This window comes from Sphaeramia orbicularis, chromosome 21 (genome assembly GCF_902148855.1).
Source record: "Sphaeramia orbicularis chromosome 21, fSphaOr1.1, whole genome shotgun sequence".
In the NCBI taxonomy this organism is placed as follows: Eukaryota; Metazoa; Chordata; class Actinopteri; order Kurtiformes; family Apogonidae; genus Sphaeramia; species Sphaeramia orbicularis.
The window spans coordinates 21988146-22010073 of NC_043977.1; the positions used below are offsets into that span (position 1 = coordinate 21988146).

The 21928-nt window shown below is 38.8% G+C and overlaps 2 protein-coding genes across 3 annotated transcripts; both read left to right on the forward strand.

The window, feature by feature from the left end:
* Positions 1-674: 674 nt before the first annotated feature.
* ttc21b (tetratricopeptide repeat domain 21B) lies at positions 675-13331 on the forward strand. Of its 2 annotated transcripts, none has more exons than XM_030124438.1 (29): positions 675-859; positions 1942-2071; positions 2179-2289; positions 2394-2560; positions 2692-2814; positions 3327-3484; positions 4144-4228; positions 4356-4454; positions 4569-4761; positions 4862-4959; positions 5072-5272; positions 5623-5752; positions 5836-5993; positions 6422-6646; positions 7216-7454; positions 7619-7691; positions 9547-9657; positions 9740-9878; positions 10073-10179; positions 10336-10524; positions 10743-10853; positions 10939-11035; positions 11147-11297; positions 11379-11540; positions 11659-11854; positions 12080-12304; positions 12463-12583; positions 12678-12745; positions 12825-13331. In XM_030124438.1, exons 1-29 carry the CDS (start codon positions 836-838, stop codon positions 12900-12902), a joined length of 3969 nt encoding a protein of 1322 aa, XP_029980298.1. In that variant the 5' UTR covers positions 675-835; the 3' UTR covers positions 12903-13331. The 2 variants fall into 2 exon arrangements, with proteins under 2 accessions (XP_029980298.1, XP_029980299.1); XM_030124439.1 differs by having other exon boundaries at positions 676-859; positions 10939-11020.
* A 222-nt stretch (positions 13332-13553) lies between these two features.
* Positions 13554-19887, forward strand: galnt3 (UDP-N-acetyl-alpha-D-galactosamine:polypeptide N-acetylgalactosaminyltransferase 3 (GalNAc-T3)). The gene is made up of 13 exons (XM_030124440.1): positions 13554-13691; positions 13979-14080; positions 14178-14453; positions 14878-15417; positions 16093-16265; positions 16851-17000; positions 17203-17437; positions 17509-17626; positions 17772-17972; positions 18912-19043; positions 19271-19372; positions 19500-19652; positions 19739-19887. Exons 4-13 carry the CDS (start codon positions 14921-14923, stop codon positions 19850-19852), a joined length of 1875 nt encoding a protein of 624 aa, XP_029980300.1. The 5' UTR covers positions 13554-13691; positions 13979-14080; positions 14178-14453; positions 14878-14920; the 3' UTR covers positions 19853-19887.
* The last annotated feature ends 2041 nt before the right edge of the window (positions 19888-21928 follow it).

The window sequence follows — 21928 nt, forward strand, 5'->3', positions numbered from 1 at the left end:
TAGTAGTATTAGTAGTAGTAGTAGTAGTAGTAGTAGTATGATTTTTATTTTATAATTATGATGATGGTGATTCTTTTCATTATTATTATTATTATTATTAGTAGTAGTAGTAGTAGTAGTAGTAGTAGTAGTAGTAGTAGTAGTTGTTGTTGTTGTAGTATAATTTTTATTTTATGATTATGATGATGGTGATTCTTTTCATTATTATTATTATTATTATTATTATTATTATTATTATTATTATTATTATTATTGTTGTTGTTGTTGTTGTTGTTGTTGTTTTATAAAATACATATTTTTGTTGCTCTTGTTTCTGTTGGAGGAATACACCGCACAATTGGACAATTAGACTACTTTGACTTTTTATAGGATAAGTGCGCCCCCAGGAGACATACTTGGGACAGTAGTTCGACGTCAACTCAAATACAATGATGGCGGTCATAACATTAGAGCTCTATATCCCTGAGTAATACCTTTCAGGCTTCCTTCTTACTTCTTTGCATCGCGCAGTACAGTCTCCAAGTAAATATTTTACTAGTTTCAAGCATAGTGAGCTATATGTTTGGGGTGTTGATCTGTTATTATAACAAAGGAGACGGCTGACACCTACACAAGGGAGTAAATATTGCCTAAAAGGATAGACTCGGGTAAAATAATTATATAAGTCAGTACCAAGTTACCAGGCAACGCGAAGGAGTTGGTGCAAGATGGCGACCTCACGACTGACGCTGTGTTAATATCGCACTTTAACAACACTATTGCCTTAACAGCATAAATTTATAAACTGTTTCCACGATTTTTAAGTACCTCCGAAGCACAAAGCTTACACGCAAAGATGGAGGACGAAGAGACAGTGCTGGTGAGTGAACACGTTGTAATGAGATAACGCTAATAAACTAAAACCATGTAAGCTAGCATAAAACTAAAAATATTAAAATCTGTACTTATAGAACTCTGTTAGTCTGGGGTTTTGCAAATGCATACAGATACGCCAGACAGTTCGTAATTCGTAAAAACTGCTAGCATCATTATAATTTCAATATATCTAAGGCTAAAGTTAACAGTATTAACAAAGTAAATAAACAATAATGTCTCTCTAATCTAATCTGTTTGGTACAGCTACATGATTTATGGTAATGATATGAATGATAGATATGTTTCCTTGGCGCAAGTAATCGTTTATCCACATCAAGCTAACGACCTGCCACTACCTTAGCTATACGTACTTGTCAGGTAGCTTATCTTGTTTTATGAGATTTTTCTGTTTACGTTACTTATATGAGAAGACTGGAGGGATGTACTTGAGAGCCTGCGTTGTTGCTAATGGGTGTAAAGTCAACCCTCGTCTTGTGGCAAAAAGTACAGGCATGTCGACTTGAACGTTTCACACAAGGTACATTAGGTCTGTCCATGAAGAGGGTCCGTATCAGGATAAGGAACTCCACTTCACCATTGGGATATAGGGCACTTTTAACATTTCGGTGAATTTCTGTCACGTACTAGTAATTACTTTGAACGCACACATGCTGCATGAAAATATACATGTCAACGTCACCGGTCTCTTGGTGATCCGTACAGACATCCAGAAGAGGGGATATGTTTTCATTTCTAAATCTGACATTTTTATGAGAGCTCCTCAACTCAGTTTGAAACATCAACTAACAACAGATTTATTATTTACACAGATTAAATATTTTGTTTTCATGTAAGACCAATTCACACTGATTGTGATAATTGAACTGACATTAAAACTTAAACAATGACTGAAACGTGAATCCAAACCTTGAATTATAATATATATGTTTTGTTTGGTGTATGCACATCATGGTGGAATTATGCAGGAGTGCATTTTATGATCTGATGTAGCAAGGGTCTGCAATGTCTGACTGTCTGGTTAAGGATGAATTTAAACTCCTAATTTACCTTGTGTCTGTATTTCAGGCATTGATCCGGCACTACTGCTATGAGAAATATTTCCATCATGCTGTAAATCTTGCAACAGCTGCACAGAGGAAATTCAGCAATGATCCTATCTATACTTTTCTACATGCATATGGTGTCCTAATGCAAGGTAAGCACATCAAGTGATCGTGAAGAGATACCAGTGTCTCTTACTTTGTGCCGTGCATACCTTACTGTCTACTACTAATATGCATTTATGTAAATGTTTTTATCCAGATCAAATTCATAACGCCACAGTAGAGTTGGACTCAATAAGAGACAGTCGTGATGTGTCTCTTTGCACTTTAATGGCCCTTGTCTATGCTGAAAAGAAAAAGACAAACCCAGGCAAGCCATTTCTACCACGTTATTCATTTTTCCCAGACATCTCCTAAAGGCGGCCATACTGTATACCTTTTAAAGTGTCATAATAAATGTTTCTATATTCCCAGACCGAGAAATCATTCAAGAACTTGATGCAAAGGTCAAAGAAGATCGTAAAAGTGCCTCTCCAAAGAGTCTTTATTATGCTGGAATGTTTTTGTGGCTGTTAGGAAGAAACGATAAAGCAAGGGAGTACATAGAGAGAATGATCAAACTCTCCAATGGCTCTAGAGAGGTGAGACATGTGTTTGAGGAAAGCTTCATTGTTACTGAGTCATTTATATGAAACAATAAAGGTGGCCTTCAGGCTTCTTCCTTACTTGCACTTAGGAAAAAAAATAGACTGATATTGTATCTGTTTTTCAGGGGATCATCCTAAAAGCCTGGATAGATGTGACATCTGGTAAAGATGCATATGCAAGAAAGGCTGGAAAATACTTTGATGAGGGACTGAAAGAGAGACCAGATGTGTTTGGGCTGATGGGAAAGGTAAGGTTGGAAATACAGTTCTGAATGAAATGGTATTCTTCGATCATAACTGGATATATCAAGCTCTTATTACACCCGATTTCCTCTGCCTTTAATAGTGTTTTGTTTCTGTTTATGCATGATTTACTATGACTCTTGACACCGTTGAAATTTATATTCTTCATATTCTTTCAGTGTTCTATTCACTACTATATATATATATATATATATATATATATATATATATATATATATATATATATATATATATATATATTTATGTATATGTATGTATGTATGTATGTATGTGTATGTATATATATATATATATATATATATATATATATATATATATATATATATATGTGTGTGTGTGTGTGTGTTTATTTATTTATTTCAGTCAGGACAGGATTTTATTTGGTTATTGCTAGATATAAACTACTTTATTTCTAATTATTAGTTGCTCGCTTATATGAATGTGTTTACCTGTCTTTGGATATTGTACATTCTAAGTGACATATGGTCTGTTTTAGGCACAATACTATGAATATCGTCAGAACTATTCTGGAGCATTAGAGATGGTTAACCAAGTCATCGTTAGTTTCCCTGCATTCTTGCCTGCCCTGGTCAAGAAGATGAAGCTGTTGCTGAGCCTTCAAGACTGGGAGCAAACTGTAGATGCAGCACACAGGTAACCAAAGAAGAGGTCAGAATGTTTCACACTCACAATATACTGAAGTTAAATTCTACTTAAATATATCCTAACCTTATTTCATAAATTCAGCACTCTTAAAAATTAAAAAAGTTCACAATGTCTCTGATGAGATTAAAAAGTGCCAAAAAATATTTGTAATAACCACCATGAATTTAAGAAAAAACACAGTCTTTCTTTACAAATGGCTTAGCATTCAAGTGCAAATTAAACACAAGCAAGACTGCTCAAACCAGTGCATACTGAGTGAGCCATTGTTTGTGCTAACTCACCCTTTTGGACCTTAGCCAATTTTAGCCTGCATCCAAAAAGCCCTTTGAGAGAAAGGATCACACAATTTCAAGGATTCACTGCCTCAGGATTGCTGAACAGGGTGAACTCATTATTCAGGTTGCACCAGTATCAGAGCTGCTGTTCTGCCCTCACTCAGATGAAGCCAGAGGGTGCAGCAAGTTAACAGGATACCTATCATCTTTTGGAAGTTTCACTCCTCCTTTTAGTTTTAATGTTATTTGTGTGGAAGTTCAATACACTACTGTTGCAGTATCAGATATTCTATTACTACCAATCAAAGAAATCCAAGCTCATTGAGATGTCAGAGATGGACTTCATTCACAGGCACCTGTGTTATGTTTCAGGCTTTTACAGAAGGATAAAAATAACCTGGAGGCTCTAAGGATGCTAGCTTTGCATTCTTTGTGCAGAGATGGTGATATTACTGAGGTAAAGTTCACATATACATATGCTGATCTCATAGAGTAGTAAAAATTCTGAAATAGTAAGTAGAGATATTTTTCATACAGCAATGGCAAAATAATTTTACAGGAACAGTTTTTGTCTCTCTTTTTAGTCTGTAAAGCATCTGTCAAACCTCATCAGCAGTTTGGACATTGTGGAACCACGTAACCCAGAGCTTTTGTACAGGATGTCTCTGGCCTTTACCCGTGTTGTAAGAAGATTTTTAGTATTCTTTACAAAATGCAACTTTTTTTTCATCTTTTTTAGAGGATGAAGAGGATATCACCATTTTTTAACAAAGCTTATCATTCATGTCTCCTTACAGTGTGGACGGAATGAAAAAGTGATTGAGCAGACATTCAGAATGGTGGAAAAGGCCCTTTCTGTGGCATCAGGGGACTCAGAATTAGCCACAGAGATGGGTTACCAGATGGTACTTCAGGGCAAAATCAAGGAAGCCACAAAGTGGTACAAGACTGCCATGACTTTGGATGAGACTAGTGTTGCTGCTTTGACTGGTAACGGGACAAGTCTTCATGACCCAAATCACCGTATATGCATTATGTATAATATTTCTTAAGGGGAAGCATGTTTGTTGATTTTTTTTTTTTTACAAAGGTATAATTCGTTGCCAGCTGATAGAGGGCCAGCTTGAAGATGCAGAACAACAGTTAGAGTTTCTTACAGAGATTCAACAGTCCATTGGGAAATCTGGGGTAAATGTTGAGAGATGATATTCTGTTTGAAGAAACTCTGTTTTATACTCTGTTTATCCTTTATAAGTTAGGTTCTGTTTTGTTTCTAAATCATCTCTTTTTACTCAAATAGGAGTTAATGTACCTGCGAGCTGTTCTGGCAGTGAAAAAGCATCGACCTCAAGAAGAGGTGACCAACCTGCTAAATGATGCAGTTGACACTCACTTCTCCACTCTACAAGGTCTGCCTCTGGGTGTGGAATACTTTGAGAAGCTCAACCCTGACTTCCTTTTGGAGATTGTTAAAGTGTATCTTGCACTGTGTCCTGCTAAGGTATGATTGGAGAAGTCCTGAATGAAAATGAATATGTGGGTCTTTATAACTTGAGCAAATTAGAAACCTTAAAGAAAGGTACTGCTTTACAACTTCTGAGTGTGAGAGAGAATGATGCCTGATTCAGATCCCACTTGTCTAAATATTTCTATGATAATTTAGTACCTCCAAATAAATCTCAGACACAGTGGTGAGGATCAGAGGCTGTTATGTAAAATGTTTCCAAGTACAGTTGTGTTTTTCATTTCATGGTATGAGCTGAGGTATGCATACTTATTTTTTGTACTGAGACTTGTGAAAAGCTGGTAGAGGTTTTCAGTAAGTAACTGTTTTTACTGTCCATGGTCTAGCCTCCAGCTCAGGGTCAGCCTCCTGCCCCTCAGCTGCAGCATTGTGCCACATTATTGGATACTGTGGTCAAGATTGTACCAGGTCTCCTTCAAGGGGTTTTTCTGTTGGCCAAAGTCAGATATCAGTCTGGTCAGTGCAGCACTTAAAATAAGGATTATATTTGTTTTTTCCACTTACTGCTATATAAAACACTTGCCTTTTTCTTTCTTCAGGTGATATTGAAGCAGGTCAGAGCAGCCTACATCATTGTCTGGAACAGTGTCCTTCTCATGCAGATGCTCATCTGCTGATGGCTCAGATCCATTTGGTGCAGGGTAACTTCACATTGTGTTCCCAGTCTCTTGAACTCTGCCTAAGCCATAACTTTGAGGTAAGATTGCCAATAAGGTGACATTGTTATAAATTGTTCCTCATAAAACTCCTCATAAGGTACTTAGTATCCATATTTCTGTGATGTATAATCATTTTTAAAGCTTAAGAAAATAGATTTAAGTGAATATAGGTTGCTATAAATAGTAAGTCTGCAGAATTACAGATCTTTGAATATATTGTGAAAGGTGGTATGATGTGAGTTTGTGCTGTTAAATTCCAATAGCACCAACACATCTTCTAACTCAGCTCATTAAATTCTGCATTTGTTATCAGTTTCATGCATACTTTTTTATCAGTATCATCACCATCACTTCAACTTCTTTTGAATTATTATCAAAAGGGTTCTGGTGTTAAATACTTTTCACTACAGTCATTTCATGTATGTGCAGGAGTTTGACAAGTATCTTGACTTGTTGCCCATTTCAGATCAGAGAACATCCTTTGTATCATCTGATCAAGGCTCAGGCAAAGAAGAAAATGGGTGAGTTAACGGAGGCTATTCAAACGTTACAAATGGCCATGAGTCTTCCAGGTGTCCGCAGAGCTGGATCCTCATCCAAGTCCAAGAATAAGAAAACTGAGCTGAGTCCTGCTGACTGTGTCTCTGTCTTCTTGGAGTTAGCTGAAGCCCTGTGGCTTAATGGTGAACAGGTAAAATATTTTTAAGATGATAGCATCGTGCATAAACTCTAGAATATTATATATTTTACAACAACAATGGATCAAATGAACATGCATAAAATGAGAAGTATTACTGATCGTGACAAACCCACTTAGACTTTTCTCAAGACTTTCCTGTTCCCCTCTGCTCCATGGAATCTTACAGCAGAGTTTATCCCTGGCTGCACTTTTGCTGCTGCCTTGCTCTCATGATTCTCATCATTTACAGCCCCTGACAGCTGTTTTCAAGAAACAAACGGTTCTGTATATTTCTTACCTGGCAACAAATACGAAAGAAAGTACCAAGAAAGAGGGTACCTGCTCAGTACAGTATAACATGTAACACCTAAAAAGTGTGTGAGTTAGTACTTCCTGCAATAATTACAGATGGGGAATAAAAATGAGTAATTAGAGTAATTATCTATTTACAATATGAGTGTTGTCTTTATAGTTTACTCTGGTGCCCCCAAGTGGACAAATCTCAATTGGCTGTTCAAATGAGAGTTATTTCTCATTAGTGTTTCTGGATTTTAAGCTTACAAATTCATTTAATATTTCAGCATGAAGCAGCCAAAGTGATGCAGGATGCAATCATCGAGTTCTCGGGCACCCCTGAGGAACTACGTGTTACTATTGCCAATGCAGACCTGGCCCTGCTGCGTGGTGACACTGAGCTGGCACTGAGTATGCTCCGAAACATTACCCCAGAGCAGCCCTACTACATCCAGGCCAAGGAGAAAATGGCAGACATATATCTAAACCACAGAAAAGAGAAGAGTCTTTATGCAAGCTGTTACAGGTGAGCAGTAAATTTGAGTCCCAAGTAGAAAAACACTGACTGAAATCTTAAAGCGATTTTAATGGTGGATAATAGCTGAGCTTATGAAGGAATACACTGCATCAAACATGATTCAACTTCAGATCAATAAATGCATCAGAATGATATCCATGTTTTCTCTTCAGAGAAATTGTGGAGAAATTGCCCAGTCCTCACACATACCTCTTACTTGGTGATGCTTACATGAATATTCAAGAAGTAAGTGGAAAATTAGATACATCTGTGTATTGCAATTGTGTTGTTCTTTTTTCACAGAAAAAAGATTTTTTGAGGTTTTCTTGGTCATTTTAAACCTAGACCAGCTTTAACTACACATGTGGAGTCTATATATGTGAAGTATTGACTGAATTAAAAATCCACGATGGTTAAGGGTAGTGAAATCTCTAGTGTTGTCATTAGTAACATTGAAAGATAATATTGGACCAGAAATATATATATTAAAAAATATATACCTATAAATCAGCTTACAACAGAATGCAATCATTTGATCATTGGTGATTAGGTGTCACATTAATAGAAAACAGCCAATAAGTGTTGTTCTTCATGTCATCACATCTGACAGAGGGAAGATCACCTAGCCCTATCATACAATTTATGATGAGTATTATAATAATATCTGGTAAGAAAAAAAAAACCAATGAAATCCCTGCAGGGTAATAACTAACCTCTAATTTCAGTTACAATTGAGGCATATCTGCAAAAATAGCATCATCCACTAATATTGAATTCCTACACCTGATATTTTTATAGTATTTTAAAAGAATTTTTAAAAGGCATATCTGCAAAAATAGCATCATACACTAATATTGAATTCCTACACCTGATATTTTTATAGTATTTTAAAAGAATTTTTAATACAAAATTTTGTAAACATTCTACGAAGTAAAGCCATTCCATCTAAAAACATAAGCAAAACATTATAAGTACTTTTCTCAGGATGTTTTTGAACAAAATACTTTTTGCTGGAATGGAAAAAAATTCCCTCTGAAAATGTTCTAAGAAAGTTTGGGTATGGTGTTATAACAATGTTATCACCACACATTTTTAGAATGTTTTAAGGATTCTTATGCTGCATTTAAGAAAGTAATTTTGGGGAAAATGTTACAGCTAAAAACATTCCAAGAACAAATGCAAAGCCACATTTTTGAGCAAAACATTTGTAGTTCAACATAATCTCAACAGATCATTACAATGTTGCAGACAAAATGTCACACCTCTGTGAGCATGTCATAGTATCAGAATATTTAGTAAAGGCTTTTATCATTTGAGGCCTTAGTAACATCCTGAAAACAGTTCCAAACTTTGCAATGAGAAGATTCTTCCTTGTTATCATTAAAGATTATGGAAGCAAACAGGCAAAACTCTGGTGCTGTTTTTGACAACGGCTTTCATTCCATGGTGGAGGTGTAGCCCTGCTGCAATGCAGTTCTGTTGCCACCAAAGTTAAAAAGTATCTAAGCTCACTCAACACATCAGCGATTCTACTCCCTACAGCTAAGAAATCTGCTCTAGTGTACCTTAAGACTGACTGTTGTAAATATTTGGAGAATGTTGAGTGATGCCACAAAATGGATACCGTTTGCTCACAGTGATCCATGTGAGTGAAGTTTAAGCTAATTAGCTGCAGGTTTGCTGTTACATTCTTGGTTCCAGGCCAAATATTTTGCCTCTGTGAAAACATCAAATTGCAGGAGTTTTTTCTAAAAACAGGCTCTAAATATCTTCTAAATGCTACGATGAGGGTGTTCCTCCTTTATTAAGATGTTACTTAACAGGAACATTATTTGAAATGATAAATGTCCTGGAAATATTATTCAAACATTAGATTAAAATATTTGTCTAAAAAAATTACAATGTGTAGGTAATGTTTGCCAATGTCGTGGGAACATTCCCTGCTCACTAGATCCTAAATCGAAATATGCAGTAACAGCTTGCTGGGCATTTATTGAATTAAGTAAACAATGAAGGTTGCCATACTTCCTGAATAATATTTATAAAAGCTTCAAAACAACAAATTGTGACACCATTTATTGTAAAATGTGTTTATCCACAGCCAGAGAAGGCCATTGAGATTTATGAACAAGCTCTGAAGAAAAACCCCAAAGATGGTGCTTTAGCCAGTAAAATTGGGAAAGCGCTGGTCAAGACTCACAACTACGTCAAGGTTTGTATTGTACACTTGTTTAAAGATAAACACAGCTCACTCAAAGACCAAGCAGTGTTGACATAAAGCTGCCATCACTCAGGCAATAAATTACTATGAGGCTGCCCTGAAGACTGAGCAACAGAACTTCCTGCGCTATGACCTGGCCGAGCTGCTGCTGAAGATGAAGCAATATGAGCGCTGTGAGAAAGTCCTGAATGATGCACTGAGCCATGACCCAGGTACTTAAAACATAGCAGTGTTTCACAAGGTGATAAACCCTGTACAGGAGTGCTGCTGAAGGACATAACAATAAATAAGAAACAGGCTGAAATACATGATAATGTTTTGCAATATTGTTTATATTTACTACACTTCTACAGTTTAAGGTATTACTGCCTTTTTGTCTTTATAATTTTTTTGCTTATAAATCTAGTGAATGAACTACCAGGACTCTCAGATGATTGCAGATATCTGGTCTTGCTGGCTAAGGTTCAGAATAAAGTTGACAAAAATGAGGAAGCTTTACTTTCCCTACAAAAAGTAAGTAGTTACAATTATACATTTTATTATGCCCTTCCCTGTTTAATATAAAACATAGTAAAAATCTAAGTCAAATCAATCACTCCATCTGACTTTTTGGGAGATGATGACAAAAATGACAACGGTGGGTGTTGTTACTTTCATCATTATTTTCAGGCCCGGGATGTTCAGGCCAAGGTGCTGAAGCGAGTGCAGTTGGAGCAGCCTGACGCCATCCCCATGCAGAAGCAGCTTGCTGCAGAGATCTGCGCTGAAATCGCTAAATACTACACAAGTCAGAGGGGCTATGAGAGAGCAGTCAAATTCTACAAAGAAGCTCTTGTGTATTGTGAGACAGATCGCAAGGTCAGTGCAGCAGGAATCAAAACGTCCTGTGTCCTCACTGCAGCTGTGGTTGACAGGCCTTGGCATCTTTTAATGTCTCAGCACTGTGTTTCTAAAATGTTGTGATCTAACTTAATAGTTTGTTTGAGGCAGAAAGCCTGATCTATCTACATTACACTATTCCACAAAAAATGCTGTCACATCAACTCAGTCTATATGAATGCACTCCCTGTTCCCAGGTGATGCTGGAGTTGGCTCGGTTATACCTTACTCTGGACGAGGTCGATGCCTGCCAGGAGCAGTGCAGTGTCATTTTAAAGAATGACCAGTTTAATGAAGATGCAACTCTGGTTTGTACTGTCTACCTCTGTTTTGATCATAGTCATTTTTGAATTTCATTTATTGATTTTTTTTTTTATGCTTGTTTGTCCCTAGATGATGGCTGATTTAATGTTCAGGAAGCAAGACTATGAAAAAGCAGTTTTCCACTTTCAACAACTTCTGGAGCGAAAACCAGGTTCAGCAGAGAAATGTCTCTACACTAACCCTCCTCAAAAACAGTGCAAATTGTGGAGTTTTCAAAGAATTCTTTTGATGAATTGAAATGTAAATGGATGGATGATCTTTTTCCTGTTGTTTTCAGACAATTACCTCACACTGTCACGTCTCATTGACCTGTTGAGAAGAGCTGGGAAATTGGAGGAGATTCCACGTTTTCTTGATATGGCAGAAAAACATTCTTCCAGGACTAAGTTTGACCCTGGGTTTAACTACTGCAAAGGCCTTTACCTTTGGTATGTTTGGTGTGTTTTTGTGGTGACATCTGGTTTACATTTAAAGCAGTATGTAACTCTAAACTTGTGGTTGTTGCTCAGGTACACAGGAGAACCTAATGATGCTCTGCGACACTTTAACAAGGCACGGAAGGACAATGATTGGGGTCAAAACGCTGTGTATAACATGATTGAAATCTATTTAAACCCAGACAATGACACTATGGGGGGAGAAGTGTTTGAGAATTTAGAGGGTGAACTTGGGTGAGTGAACTTAAAACAGTATTTGAAATGAAAATTAGGTAAAACATTCATACATGTATTTTATAGAATTAAACCCACTGTTTGCAAACTAATACTGCTGGTTCTCTCTCTTTCATAGGAACTCCACAGAGAAGCAGGAGTCAGAGCAGCTTGCTGTGAGAACAGCTGAGAAGCTGCTGAAGGAGTTAAAGCCTCAAACACCAGGCGGACATTTACAGCTCCGCATCCTGGAGAACTACTGTCTACTGGCGACTAAACAAAAGGCCAATGTGGAGAAAGCACTTAATGTTTTCACAGAGATTGCAAACAATGAGGTAGGTAAACTCCAGATGGTTTGCATAGGTTCTCCCTCCCCCTTATGTAAATATACCCAAATGCTGTTCATGTCATTACTGGTGTGGTTTAGTTCAACGTAATGTTCAAGAAATATTTATCAATTCATCACTTTTTATTATTATTTATGTTCAGTGTAGTCGTCTAGTGGGGTGAGGTGTTGTCAGAGCCATCCTGTCTAACCACAGTCCTTTAATTGAATTCAGAAAGACCATGTGCCAGGACTGTTGGCTATGGCGACAGCTTACATGATGCTAAAACAAACTCCCAGAGCAAGAAACCAGCTGAAACGCATAGCTAAGATGAACTGGACCATTGTTGACGCCGATGAGTTTGAGAAGAGCTGGCTGCTCCTGGCAGACATTTACATCCATTCGGGGAAGTATGACATGGCCACAGACCTCCTCAAAAGATGCCTCAACCATAACAAGGTAGTTCTGGAAATATTTACTGTTCAAATTTTCTGTGAGTTACAAAGTTGTTCTATTTGCACATTTTTCCTGATATTTGTCATTTGTGTTTTCTGTGATTCCGATGCACATTTTTTTTCTGCCTTTCTCTGTGATAATAATTGTACCTTTTTCCCTAGTCATGCTGTAAAGCTTATGAATATCTGGGATACATAATGGAAAAAGAACAGGCATTCTGTGATGCAGCACTCCACTATGAACTGGCCTGGAAATATGGAAACCGAACTAATCCAACTATTGGTACGTCAACGAAAATCACATATCCAGTTCTATGTATAAGGACAAAATTAATCAGAAACTACATTTATAATGCACCATGTCTGTTTTTGTTTAGGATACAAACTTGCTTTCAACTACCTAAAAGCAAAGAGGCACGTCGATGCTATAGATGTGTGTCATAAGGTGAGACATCTTGAGCTTTTATACATTAGGACTGTGGAACAGTTTGTAACCAGTGATTAACCTCTGATTCTGTCATTAGGTTTTGGCTGCTCATCCAAATTATCCAAGAATGAGAAAGGACATCCTGGACAAAGCACGAGCTGCACTGAGATCTTAGCAGGTGTCAGAGCTGCAATGTGTGTGAAATATACAGTACTGCACAAAAGTCTTAGCTTTGTTGTTTTTGCAGAGTTGAAATGGGCATGCATTCATTTCTCATTTTTATTTCGTCAGATACAACAGGAAAGACGCACAAAAAATAATAAAATAATGGTTAAAGTCACTCTTTGGTGTGGCCTCTGTCCCCATGTGTGGTCATTCTAATTTTACTAAACCAACAAACCTAATGTTGACTGACGATATTTGCACATTACTGTATGAAACCAGTATGTGTGAGTTTATTTATTACTTATACTGTGGAAGAGTTTAAATCTAGAACATGTTGGCTTTCAGGTCACCACCATGGGCTTTTTTTTAATCCTGTGTTGATTTCTATTTAAGTGTACTTTTCATGTCATATATAAAAATAAATTCAACACTTTTTTTTTAATCTATGCCTTTGCCTGTTTTGTCATTAAATGGACACTGAGTTGACTATTTACATCATAAATATCCCTTCAGACTATTACCACATAGACAAACATGACATGCAAGACTATAAAAAAAAAGCTCAGGACACAGTGAACGTTTTAATGGTCATAATAAAGTGGATGCCTGCAGCGGATAGGAAGTGCTGGGGAACACAGTCGCCTCACATGAAGTCAGTGTGTGTAACTGAAAGGCAGACCTCAAACTGGGCACAGGGGCAGCGGATGGAGTCCACGTCTCCACTCCCACGGACACTTCATGAAGACCATCCGCTGTGGGAAACATGCGTAATCACATGGATAAATAGACCGCAACGCTGGTGAGTGTCCGCTATTTTATAATAATGGAGTCAGAAGAAGGCTGATAAACTTTGCAGATGTGGCTTTTAGACGTGAAATGTGTTTGAGTCAGGGTGTCCGTGGGGGTTTCAGTGTTCCCGTTCATTAGTTGGAACTGTGCGCGGTGCGTTCCTGAAGGGGACCTGATTGGATGCGGTGGTCTGTGAGAGGGGCGATGCGCGTTCCTCCGTTATTTGTATCCCAGCAACTGTCCCAGTGAATGACCAGTTGAACAAATCCTATTAATGACACCATTGTTGAATCACAGCACCTCCGTCTCCACAACTTGTCTCATGTGGGAGTCTCCAAAACCACGCAGGAAAACGCGCAGAGCAGACCGGTGGTGCAGCCAGGGTTAAAGTCTGAATGGGTAAGAAGCATTAGAGTTAAAAACAAACACGCAACAAAACTTCTACCTCCACTCTCCTCTCATCTTCCAATCGGATTTTTTTTTTTTTTTTTTTCAGGTATGGATTTGGACGCGCAGGAATCCTTTCTGCGCAAGCGCGTCACCACGTCTCCTCCCTCTACCTGAGAGAGGTGCACCTGGAATCCAACGAGACGGAAGTTTTATGGAGTCACAACACACAGCAAATCTTTTTGTCCTCCTTAAAGACAAGTTTCTTTGGATTTCACGGAGCAAAAACAGAATCAGCAGTCAAGCAAGGATGTCATCCACTGGATTGTGTCAGAAGATTTTAGAAGAACTTTTCTAACACTGACGTACATTTCAGCGACTCATGGTAGGTGGGATTTGTTTTTTTTTTTCCTCTGACGGACTTCAGTGCAGTTTGTTGATTCACATTTGTAATTTGTGGATAGCAGCTACACACTACACCAGGAATGTTTCTATATGTACAGTAGAGTATAAAGATGTTCTGTGGTGACATTAATGTGGCTTTACACTGTCTGTAATAGAAACACCTAAGAGGTTAAAGCAAGACAAGGTAAATTTACTTGTATTGCACAATTCATACACAGGGCAATTCACAGTGCTTTACAAAAATGGAAAGGAGACAAGTTAAAAACACAATTCCAATTAAAAAATGATCAATTAAACAAATAATAATCAGTTAAAATAAAGTAAAAGAGAAGAGTGCAGATAGAACCCTTTTAGTTGTTATATGTGTGTGTTTGTGGTGTAATGTGTTTGTTTATTCATTGTAGCTGACCTTCCATCCTGAACCAGCCACCTCTCCACCCAAGAAGAATGACAACTCTCCGCAGAGTGCTCCGAAGGCGCCTGCACCCACTTAAACTGGTCATAGTGGGTCTGGTCTTTGTGACATTTGTGTTCTTCATACAATGGGAAGTGGGGAGCCAGAGTCCACAGGAGGACCCGTGGCTCAAAGAAATGGCAGTGAAGCGGGATGCTATGCTGGGCATGGTGATTGGAGCTGTCAATAACTTCAGGGTTGCGATGCCAAAGATGCAGATCAGAGCCCCAGTGCGTCAGCAGGACAGTGGGGACAGCGTGTCGTGTCTCCCTGGTCACTACACTGCCTCAGAGCTGAGACCGGCTCTGGAGAGGCCACCACAGAGTCCCCTCGCTCCTGGAGCTGCTGGGAAGCCTTTCCACACAGACTCACTGAGCCCCGAGGAGCAAAAGGAAAAGGAGAGGGGTGAAGAGAAACATTGCTTTAACCTGTATGCCAGTGACCGTGTGTCTCTGAGCAGAGACCTGGGGGCTGACACAAGACCACCAGAGTACGTTATTATGTGCAGTCTGTGTAGCTCATATTCCGTAATCAAAATATTCCAAAAAGCATTAGGGGATCACATTTCATCAGCTAATATATGATTTTTCAGTTAATTTCAAATCAGATATATCATGTTATTACACCATCTAGTGGTAAATATGACTGTGGGTTTAACCTAAAACCAAACACTGAAGGAATCATCAGTGTTTAATAAGGATGTGCAATTCAAAAATTGATCGTCTAACTCAAGAAAAGTCATCATATGGGCTTTTTTTTTTGCAGCGAGGGGAAATTTAATGGAGAAACCACAGAGATGATTGTTCTGACTGAAACTTTGCTTTAGCATGCCTGCCCAGTTACTGTGGCCAGTCCAGGAAGAATCAGTTTTGTTTGGCTAATTATAGTACATCCAAGTACATGGAAGTCCAAGTACATGTCAGTACACAGTGAGTACATGACACAGACATAAAGTGGATCCATGTACTGTATCTTATTAGAGTAAATTACACAGTCCTCCACTCTGATATGGCAGCTATTTCAAAGGCTGCCACACATGTGGTGTCACCGCTGAAATGGACACCCCACAGGGGAGAGTCTGCAGATGTAATAACTACACTGCTGTGCCACCCAGGAATTATACAGGACAGTTAGATCTTTGTTTTCTTTCTCCTTCTTTTTGTAGATGTATTGAGCAAACTTTCAAGCGATGCCCCCCCTTGCCGACCACCAGCGTGATAATTGTGTTTCACAATGAGGCCTGGAGCACTCTGCTCAGGACGGTGTACAGTGTCCTCCACACGTCTCCAGCCATTCTCCTCAAAGAGATCATCCTAGTGGACGACGCCAGCGTGGATGGTAAAATTGAGCACTACCCTTCAGGACCGCCTTGCTCTTTTTTTTGGTGTCAGTTTCATGGAGCGCTTTGGGTGGGCAGCTCCTCTATGAAATGTGCACTGAGGAGCTCCCACTCCTTCTGTGGCCCATGAAGTGGGTTACAAGGGGAAGACAGGGTCTGCTCAAGGGAATACTTTCCTCAGAGGAGCCAGCCATGGTTGTGCTCAGAAATGAGGCAGAGTTCACTGTTGTAAACAGGTCTGATGTAGGAAGGAAATGATATGCTGGATGGGAGAGAGGTTTCAGAGAATGTAGAGCATCTGATTTTGTGAACTCTGTTAATTGTTGGGAACAGGCCACAGTGGGAGCACTGCTGTGTGACAGTTTTCTTTAAAGTCAGACATGTTGAATATGAAAGGCAGACACCTCTGTCTTTTTCATATGCTTGATGTTGTAACTTACAGGTTTTAGATGTTTTGTCTGTTTCTGGCATGTCAAGTGTTTATGGATTTGTGGCAGCATTCAGTCATGTAAAGTCATCCTGTTTTCCATAATATTCTTGACATCCTCTGTTAACTCTATGTCTAATGGATATTCTCTTTCCAGATATTCTGAAGGATAATCTGGATGAGTATTTGAAGCAGCTGAGTATTGTGCGAGTTGTTCGTCAGCGAGAAAGAAAAGGACTCATCACTGCTCGGTTACTGGGCGCTTCCGTCGCTACGGGTGACACACTCACCTTTCTGGATGCTCACTGTTAGTCAACACCCCTCAGATTACTCACATAAAACACAATGTTTGACATGAGCCACACCCATTCCTGTACACCTGGAACTCAACAGCTCATTCAGTTGCTTTACTATGTGTATTTACCTTATAATTTTAGAACAATAACCATTCAGTGGTTATCGATAAGAAAGAGCATGTGATGAAATGTGACGTATCTGTGTATTTACAGGTGAATGCTTCAATGGTTGGCTGGAGCCTTTGCTGGCCAGGATCGCAGAGAACTCTACAGCAGTAGTCAGTCCTGATATAACCACTATTGATCTGAATACCTTTGAGTTCATGAAACCGTCTCCATATGGGCAGAACCACAACCGGGGAAACTTCGACTGGGGCCTGTCCTTTGGCTGGGAAAGCCTGCCTGATCATGAGAAACAAAGGAGAAAGGATGAAACTTATCCCATTAAGTAAGCAAACAGATGTATAAACATAGAATATGGTCTTTATACACACAATTAAAACATTAACTTCTCTACAGGACTCCTACCTTTGCGGGTGGACTTTTCTCCATCTCTAAAGAATATTTCTACCATATTGGAAGCTATGACGAAGAAATGGAAATCTGGGGTGGAGAGAATATTGAAATGTCATTTAGGGTAAGACAACACCAAGTAGTTTTTTATTGTTGGTTGTCAGTTACCCTTTGTAAAGACAATCGTTCCATTATTCAAACAGATGTACAGGTGTGTCTAAAACATGTCATCACCCATCTGCTAGCGTTGTTTCCCATTTATCCTGCAGGTGTGGCAGTGTGGAGGACAGCTGGAGATCATCCCCTGCTCAGTTGTTGGTCATGTTTTCCGCACTAAGAGCCCCCACACCTTCCCCAAGGGCACTCAAGTGATTGCTCGTAACCAGGTACGACTAGCCGAAGTCTGGATGGACAACTACAAGGAGATTTTTTACCGTCGTAACCAGCAAGCTGCACAGATGGCCAAAGATGTATGTACTGTCTCTCACTGACACACCTTTGAAATCTGGTCCACTTTCATTCCTCTTGTGTTGAATACATTGCAGCATATTATCATAACTACTTCCACCTCATGTATACAGTGCATCTCATTTGTTACCCACCATGAGAAAAGTACTTATTACTCAAGTTACTTGTAGACACACACCCCTCAGTTCAGGAGAAAACATAACATCTCACTACATTATCCTCAATGCACTAATTTGTAATTGGAAACCCTCACTGACAGTAATTAGGGTGAAGTTTTTAAATGGCTAAAACGGAATCTGAAGGAAGTCAGCTCTGGTAAATGACATAGGCTCTCAGCGATTCCCAACACGTGGTCCCATAGGTGCCATAAACAGTTCCCTCAGGGCTATACCTCACACAGTGGGCCAGCCCTCTCCCATTGGCTTCAAACAGACAAGCTATCATCAGCTGCCTGAAGGAATCCACTGTAGTAGCTATCAGTGCACTCTAATGTGTGCAGCCTCTTCATCATTATAGTAAGAGCTCTTATTATTCAAGGGCGTAAAGTGTCCAGAAATGCTTTAAAATATGCTGCTACAGCACAGTTAAAAAGAAACAGAGACGTGTCTGCAATGTTTTTCCACTTAACTTGTTTAACAAAAGACTAAGAGGAACATAGCTATTCATATCACGGGAGTGAAGTGTTGATAATATTAAAAGTTTAAAAAAGACTTCTAAAGTGGTGTAATTTTTATATCCATAGGATTGTAGCTATTTGATTTGTGATAGTCATATTTTTATATTGTGTGTGTTAAGTGTCTGACAGTTTAGATTGTTATTATTCAGGGCGTTTGCAGTGTGATTTGGCAAGGTTCAGGAGTAAGGTAAAGAAACATGACTCTGCTCAGACTTAGAAGTTGTCCAGTTGTAATTTCTCACCAATTAAATGACAATTTCAACAGAAAACTTTTGGAGATATTTCCAAGCGTGTGGACCTCCGAGAGCGGCTGCAGTGCAAGAGCTTCTCCTGGTATTTGCAGAACGTCTTTCCAGAGGTCTTCATGCCTGATCTCAACCCACTCCGCTTTGGCTCGGTAAGATCACACTCCCCACCACTGCTCTTCTCGTTCCAAACCTCAGAGCTCTGTCTAGCCACCGTGGGTTTCCACTTAGGATCTCCAGAGGGTACTGAGCAGTTCCAATTTGACACCACTGAAAGCACTCCTGAGACTAAAGTTGTTTGAACAGCTTGCACTGGATGTTAGGTTTTTATTTTGCTTCCTCTCAATGCTTTCCCCTTCCCCTCTCCGTTTCTCTGTAGGTAAAAAACGTGGGCAAAGAATCCTGTCTGGATGCTGGAGAGAACAATGAGGGTGGGAAACAGCTGATCATGTACCCATGCCATGGCCTAGGTGGAAACCAGGTCAGTTATTCTCGTACCTCTGATCTCCGATTTAAAAAAGAAAAAAAAAAAAAAAAAAAAGAATATATGACTCACTTTAGTTGCAGAAATAAGTGGCATGTTTTTTTTTCTGATTCCCATGCTGTAGTATTTTGAGTACTCCACACATCATGAGATTAGACACAACATTCAGAAGGAGCTGTGTTTGCAAGGGGCAGACGGGGCTGTAAAACTGGAGGACTGCCAGTATAAAGGCAGAAACACATTTGTCGGAGCAGAGCAAAAATGGGAACTGAAAGATGTGAGTGCGGTTTTTGATTCTCCTGCTATGTGCATTAATTTGTGGCTTCAGGTACTTTTATGGTTCCTTTTTCTTTCTCGCTACAGAACCAGTTATTCTACATGCCAGGGTTGGAGATGTGTCTCAGTGCTCGTCATGAACATCCCTCTCTGGCCCCCTGTAACCCCTTGGATAGATTCCAACTTTGGTCTTTCATCTGAGTCTGCAAACGAACACTTTTACAAAAAAAAAAAAACACAGGGTGTCCCAAAAAAATGTGTACACACTTCAAATAATTGTAAAGTAGGTGTTTATTAAAATTCATTTAATTTTTAGAATGCAATAGAATTTACAAACATCATATTATTGTTTTGTCACCGCCTCTTCTCAAACTGACATCCGTTCTGGTCCAGACACTGCTGACAACGCGCAGTAATGGAATCGCACACATCACCAAACAATTCCCTTGGTATCTGCGTGCATTCACATTCAATGGCTGCTGTCAATTTAGCAACTGTTGTAGGTCTCATAGCATAGACTTTGTCTTTAAGGTATCCCCATTTTAAAAAAAAAAAGCTAGTGGTGTGAGGTCCGGTGAATGCGGAGGGTATTCAACGAAACCCCTCTGTCCAATCCACCTGTTTGCCAACTTCACCAGACCTCACACCACTAGACTTTTTTTTTATGGAGATACCTAAAAGACGAAGTCTACGCTATGAGACCTGCAACAGTCGCTAAATTGAGAGCAGCCATTGAATGTGAATGCACGCAAATATCATGGGAATTGTTTTGTGATGTGTGTGATTCCATTGCTTGGCGTTGTCAGCAGTGTCTGGACCAGAACAGGCGGTGACAAAACGATAAAATGTTTGTAAATTCTATTACATTTTGAAAATTAAATGAATTTTAATAAACACCTACTTTACAGTTATTAAAAGTGTGTATACATTTTTTTGGGACACTCTGTATAAGTGACCGCACTAGGACTATGAGTATTTTATACTGTTTGCAGCTTTTTAGATTAATGACCACTCTAATTTATTTTTATATATAGAAGAACTAAACTGCTGTTTGCTGCGAAGTCTGGAGAAAGCACAGTGCCACTGCTGGAAGGATCAAACTGAGCCTCTTGAATCAGTGAAGATACTCTGTGCTGACAAGTGCCTCTTTTGTGTTTGAGGTGTTTTCACTACTCTACACCAACAGTACCAACACAAGCAGTATTAACCACGAAAAAACCCACAGTGAATTGTTTTGTAGACATGATTCTAAATCAGAATCATCTACAGAAATTAAAGAATACTCCCAGACAACAAACGTGCACCAAAGAGATTGACAAGTGAAAACCCGAAACACAAATCTGACATGCATTTTCTGTTTTATAATACAAGAGTTCCTATGTGCTACTGTCAAGTGCCTTTCATGTACTTTTATGCGGTGTGGGGAAGTGGTTGTGGTGTGATGGGGTTGATGCAGCCGTCTGAGGGCTTCTATGATGTGGAGATCAAAAGGACCTTCAGGTTAAGATTTTTTTTTTTTTTTTTTGGCTTCGTATTTTAAGATCGGAAAATGTTAATAAAAGGTCGTATTTTCTTTACACACTGATGAATGATCCTTTCAACACTACTTTGGACTTGACTTTTAAGTTAAGGGAAACTGATTTGTCCCATAAAAATGACTTTCATATTAGAAGGTCCATTGCTACATTTCAGTTACAGTAGCGAATTTTTGCTGCAAAACCAAGTTATCTATTATTAAAGATTAAAATGGACCTAGTATCTGTGCTTATTTACCAACATTGCAGTGAGGCATCAATGATTTATCTGATAACTGTTGCAGATTTTCCCCATGAGATCGAACTTTATGCTGAGGGTTTTGGCAAAGGGTATTTTTATTGTAAAAATAATCCAAAAGGGGGCTCTATTTGTTGATCAAATGTGTTTGTAGTGATTTGCACCTCACTGCAGTCCACCAATGAATATCTGGTGCAGGCGCTAGTGTTTAGACGGCTGTGGGAATTTTCTTTGTGATGAGGAAAAGAACAGATCTGTGTTTTTTGGCCTATAAAATGGAAACTGTCTTATGTTATCAGAGTGCCCTGGTGTAAGGATTTTGTTATTTTTGAACTCAATAAATGCAGATGGTTAGCGTGACAAGCATTTCTTTTTTGTTATTGCAGTTGACATTTGTGTAATAAAAATTATTTGTACAGACTGAATTGCTGTTCAACATTTAAAATTTGGAAAAAGGAAATAAAAGTGTCACAGCAATTACAGTTGACAGCACTATCTAAAATG

Excerpts from the sequence above, each read along its gene's own strand:
- galnt3 (XM_030124440.1), top strand. The coding sequence starts at position 14,921 with ATGACAACTCTCCGCAGAGTGCTCCGAAGGCGCCTGCACCCACTTAAA. Across the intron at positions 17,438-17,508 it reads GATGAAACTTATCCCATTAA|GACTCCTACCTTTGCGGGTG; the intron begins GTAAGCAAACAG and ends ACTTCTCTACAG. Across the intron at positions 17,627-17,771 it reads ATATTGAAATGTCATTTAGG|GTGTGGCAGTGTGGAGGACA; the intron begins GTAAGACAACAC and ends TTTATCCTGCAG.
- ttc21b (XM_030124438.1), top strand. The coding sequence starts at position 836 with ATGGAGGACGAAGAGACAGTGCTG. Across the intron at positions 2,561-2,691 it reads TCTCCAATGGCTCTAGAGAG|GGGATCATCCTAAAAGCCTG; the intron begins GTGAGACATGTG and ends TCTGTTTTTCAG. Across the intron at positions 3,485-4,143 it reads ACTGTAGATGCAGCACACAG|GCTTTTACAGAAGGATAAAA; the intron begins GTAACCAAAGAA and ends GTTATGTTTCAG.